Genomic DNA, 5,099 nt, shown 5'->3' with positions numbered 1-5,099 from the left:
CTATCACCTTAATGAAAAAAACATGGGCTCCAAGTGTTTTTCTATAATTTGTGTTCTTTTGAAAGTGTGTGCGAGTTCACATAATTCACAGCGCTCGGTTGGCACGGCTTCGTATCAGAGTTCCTGCACCACAGGAATTAGGCAAGAGTCTGACATGATTTAAATTCAATAACAATGAATGCCCCAACACCGCCATTAAATACACACACACAATCCACCACCAGCTGCCCCCCACCCCCCCCCTACCCCTCCCTCCCTCTTTTTTTCCTCTCCAACATCTGAGAGCTGCTTTCATTTCTATCGCACCAGAGGGTCGATTAAACCAGACACATGTATGGGAGGAATTTGGAGACTTTTTTTTGGAAAACAAGTGCTGTTGTTTGATTTTAACTATTAATGAACCCCTCAACATTTTATAGACCTGCTACAACAGAGCCCAAGGTGACGTGTTAAAGTGAGAACATGGTCCCAAGATGTTATAAAGCAAGACAGCCAGGGGAAATGTGAAATATAAATGTGAGATGATAAATTAAACAAATATTTATATCAGATATGACACTACAGCACAACATCAACAAACTCAAGGAAGCACTGTGCAAACAACCTGTCGCTTTACACAACATCCACTGACCAAAACCTCTTCAACTCTTTCTGGATTTACGCTATTAGGTGTCTGGTCCACTGCAGGGAAACAGGATCAAAGTTTACTTCATCTAATTCTAAACAAACACACACTGGCTGTGGTTTTATAATCACACTCAGTATGGATCATAATCTTCTGTGACCACAAGTATCCAGGAGCATGCATGCTCACTCACTTTGTTCTCACCAGTTTTAATAAGCTGATGTCATGTCAGCCTATCACAAATGTGTTGCATCTGTGTACGTCAGCTGATAAGAAACAGGAAGCTGCAGGACAGACATGCCAGGAGAAATGACGGATGAATTAATGCATAAAAATGCAGAGCTCATTTGTGACTGTTTGCTATAAAAACAAGCTTAATGTTCTCTTTTCCAAAAAAAACCTAATGTTTACTCAGGATTGTTCACATGCCAACACTGTAACTATTAAGTTTTTCTTGGTGTGACATTTGATTAAAAAAAAAGATCAAAGCAGCAATCAACATCTGTCATCATCATCATCAATGATAATTAGGAATATAGGTCATTTATAAAGTTTTTAAAAAGTCTAATATTTCCTAGTTTCAGCTTCCTAATCTGTTTTAAATTGTTATAAAGTGAAAACATTTGGATTGGGGAGTGCTGGTTGGACAAAACAAGCAACTTCACAACACCGAAATGGGATCTGGAAAATGTTGACACACTTTTAGTGACAATGTAGACTAAACAACTTAATCGTGAATCGAAAGATTAATCGACAATGACAATAACTTTGGCATGAGTCAGTGGATGTCTTGGTCATCATCACTGCTGACTCTTTATAGAAGCTTTTTCTGTCTTAAATATCACTGTATTCTTGATGTTGAGACTTTAAATGCAGCAAAAAAAAAGGTAGAAAACTCATCAGTGGCTCTTTGCACCGGCCCTGACAGCCTCCTCCATCACAGCATGGGCCTCCCTCCATATTGTCCCACTTTGTGGCAGCAGTGTGTCTGTGTGTCTGTGTGTGTGTGTGTGTGTGTGTGTATGTGACAGAGCCCTGACTCCAACCCTGAGCAGCATTAACACTAAACATTTCATCCTATGAGGTGACCCTGCTGCTGCACCTCTGACCTGCCTGTGGAAAGTGACAGTCAGGAGAAGATGTGCTGTTGTCACATCATCATGTGTGTCAAATGTGAAGCTGAACTCACTCACCTCATTGGATGGTATGCTGACAACACCTGTTGATCTCCTCTTTTCCCTCAGCTTCCTCTTCTCTATCTGTCCTTTGCCCTTCCTGGCGCTGGGGCCGCTGGAGCTCTTCTTCTCCTTGCCCTTGCTGGGTGAAGGACTCTCCTTGTCACTGTCATTGCAAGCCATGGGGCTGGAGTCCGGGGAAGCGCACTGAGCCTTCTCCGTCTGAGGCGGGGCCTTTTTCAGGTTGCTCACCGGGGTGGCTGTGGCTGTGGGTGCAGGAGGAGGGTGAGGAGGGTGAGCGGCGGCAGCAAGGTGGTGCGTTTCCTCCTCGGGTCTCTTTAGAGCCGAGCCGGAGGAGGACCGAGCCACCGTGTAGGAGGAGGGGAGGCAGTTCCCAGAGGAGGCGCTTCGCTCCGGGTTTCCGTTGTTGGTGAGCTCGGTGCCCGGCGGAGGAGCCCCGTGGCGGCTGTTGTTTGTGTTACCGGAGCCTATGGGCGCACCGGTCGCTGCGGCAATGTCCCCCAGCATTTTGGCTCTCATTTTCTCCCGTTTCGCCTTCCACTCCTCCAAAAAGTCCGTGGTAGCGTTTGACTTAAATCCGCCTGTGGCCATGATCCCTTTTTTTGTTTCTTTTTAAAAAATAAAATAAATCCCTCCTCAAGCGTCAAGTTGGTGAAAATTGACTGAAAAGTTGAAGTTGATATGAACTTTCAGCTCTCGGCTCTCGTCCTAATGGCACCACATTCCTTCAGTGATTAACCCGGGTGCTGCTGACAGGTAGAAGGAAAATAAAGTCAGCGACAAAACCACAAATAAAACTTTAAACTGACTTTTCTTGCATTTCTTCTTCTTAAATCCACAGACGTCTTTCACGTCGTTGTTGTTTACGTACGACGTCAATAAAAAAAAAGAGCCAACGCTTCTTACGTTCGCTAACCGCTGCAACTTTTTTCGGGGAATATCTGAGGGTTTTTTTTTTCTTCCTCCAATAAAAGTGGCGTAAAGTGTGTGGGAGCAGACGAGGGGACGGTGGACGTGTGTGTTCAGGTAGAAACTCACCTGCGCGGAGCTTGTTCCTGCGGTTTCAACTGCTTCTCCTCGGTCCAGCCAGGTGTGCGTTGTCCCGTGCTCAGATGAATGGTGTCGGTCTCGAGCGCTGAGAGACGCTGCGCTCGCGCTGCCCTCTGGCACGCCGGCTGGAGTCGACAACACACGAGTACTTCCGACCGGAGCCGAAGCAGAAAGATGGCGCTCAGCCCAAACAGTATAGTCCTATATTATGATGCTCCAGAGGGCTTACGGTGTGTCTCAGGTGAATTATGATGCTCTGTGAAGGTATTTACGGTATTTCATGGTGCTATTGTTTCTATGATGACATCAATTCACATATTATCATACTTTTCTTTCCATTCTAATAAATAGCTTTCTAGTGAACATCCTATAATGAGAGTGTTGACACATCTTATTGCACTTTGCAGAATTAGAATATTGTTTAATCTATTAGTGGAAAACGAGGCTAAATGTAGCCTACCTTTTGAGATACTTTTACTTCTCTTGAGCAACTTGTTTTCCACTTTGATCTAATTCAGTGGCTGGCTGCATCACAGAGAAGATACATTTCCCTTTTTACTCCACAGTTGTAGTTACAAATTATTCACCAGCATCAGATTTTGCATGCAAAATATACATCAGGTTTAAACAAAATAGCACAGTGGAAGTAATATATAAAGTGCCTAAAATTGCCTACATATAAAATGAAATATTAAGGAACAATTTGTTCACAACTACATTGTAGCCTGTTATTATTATTAATAACAGTAACAGAGAAAACTATGAGAGTACATTCATTTGGTTGAAAATTTGTTGCCGTATGTTTGTGTTTATGCTTCTGGCATTAGAAAAATGCTCAATAAGTAAAAATTGCAATAATGATTAGCCTATTATTATCAGTGAGTGTGTCAAATTAGATGAGATGATAATTTGGCCCTTTAAAGTTTGGTATTTCGTATGGGTAATGATGATGAGGTGTAGCCTACTGTAAGTGCACAACATGGCAGTGATGTCAGTGATCTTTCCTACAGTAGAAGTTGAAGTGCATCATCTTGTTCAGACTGAACCCTTTAAACACAACACATCAGAACCACTGAGTTGGGTAGAAGTTGAAGAAAAACCGGGGACCTTGAAAGCAGCATTTTCAGCAGTAAATGTATTCCATCAGCCACAGGTGAGTGCCTGCAAAAGCCTCAGCACACACTCAGGACTCTGACGGCACAGAAGCTGCTGCTTTCTAGACTTCAATAGACCTTTGATAATTGCACAGTCTGAGTGCAACATTTCTGCAGGAGAGCCGTTCGTCGACGACTGAGCTCTCCCACGCAGATCCCACAGGCCGACTCCCTGAGGCGCTGCATGACTCATCAGACCAGCTCTGATCAGACGAGCGTCTCCTTGTTTCGTGCCGATGCAGTTGCTTCATTCCAGTGTGAGCGCAGGTCGAGAACAATTCAAGAGGATTGACAAGCTCATTTTCCTCATGATATCGTGTGGTGGTTAGAGATATGAATAGTCACTAAACACTGAGATCTCCCACTCACACTGATACTTTACAGGTATGAAACATTTGCAGCCCAGGAACAGAATAATTACAAGTTGATATGTGTTATCAAAGCCATTATAGAAGCCTATAAACATAAAATGATCATGCAAACTTGAAAATGAGAGTGTAATTCTCTATAATATCATTTTTGAAGTTAACATACAGCTGCATGTTCACAAAAAGCAACATTGCAATAATTCAGCCCAGTCATATCCAACACCTAAACTGGATGTGTTTCTCCTCAGGGTTAATGGCATTGCGCTGGAGGCCAGGGTGTGCTCCCAAGGGTGCGCTGCAGGGAAGTTTATCATATCATTCACCATATGTGGCTGAAAAGAGGTTATTTACATGTAAATTGAAATTTCTGGGCCATAAAGGACAATATATAAATATATGTATCACCCATTGGTGAATGGGAGACCAGGCCACCTTTCAGTATCTCTGCATGTGCCAGTCCTGTTAGAGATGATGATAAAAACTTAAGGTGGAGGCAAGAGAGGGAGGAGGCGCCCCTCCCCTAAAAATAAACCCTGATCTATGGACCCAGGTCACAGTGCTGCATATTTAGCATATTTCTGTCTGGTCTTGAGGAGAAAAGGGGAAAAAAAGAAAGGAAAAGAATGAGGGGGCATGAGGTTGTCGCTGAGTCCTCTCATCCATGCCAACACAAATGCTGCTTTTTAAATAAATCTTGTGGTTTATT

General features: G+C 43.3%; 1 protein-coding gene across 2 annotated transcripts in view; it reads right to left on the bottom strand.

Annotated features, from left to right (window-relative positions):
• Positions 1–2,926, bottom strand: part of pawr (PRKC, apoptosis, WT1, regulator) — a 45,270-nt gene extending 42,344 nt beyond the window's left edge. The window contains exons 1-2 of one of the 2 annotated variants that reach the window (XM_083999638.1): positions 2,860–2,926; positions 1,819–2,570 (exon numbers count right to left, since the gene is read on the bottom strand). In XM_083999638.1, coding sequence (XP_083855764.1) covers positions 1,819–2,412 — 594 coding nt within the window. In that variant the 5' untranslated portion in view covers positions 2,413–2,570; positions 2,860–2,926. The remainder of the gene's footprint in view (positions 1–1,818; positions 2,571–2,859) is intronic. The other variant, XM_083999639.1, reaches the window with a different exon arrangement.
• Between the last annotated feature and the right edge of the window lie 2,173 nt (positions 2,927–5,099).

This window comes from Trachurus trachurus (genome assembly GCF_905171665.1).
Source record: "Trachurus trachurus genome assembly, chromosome: 23".
Classification (NCBI taxonomy): Eukaryota; Metazoa; Chordata; class Actinopteri; order Carangiformes; family Carangidae; genus Trachurus; species Trachurus trachurus.
This window is presented reverse-complemented; position numbering and strand designations above follow the sequence as displayed.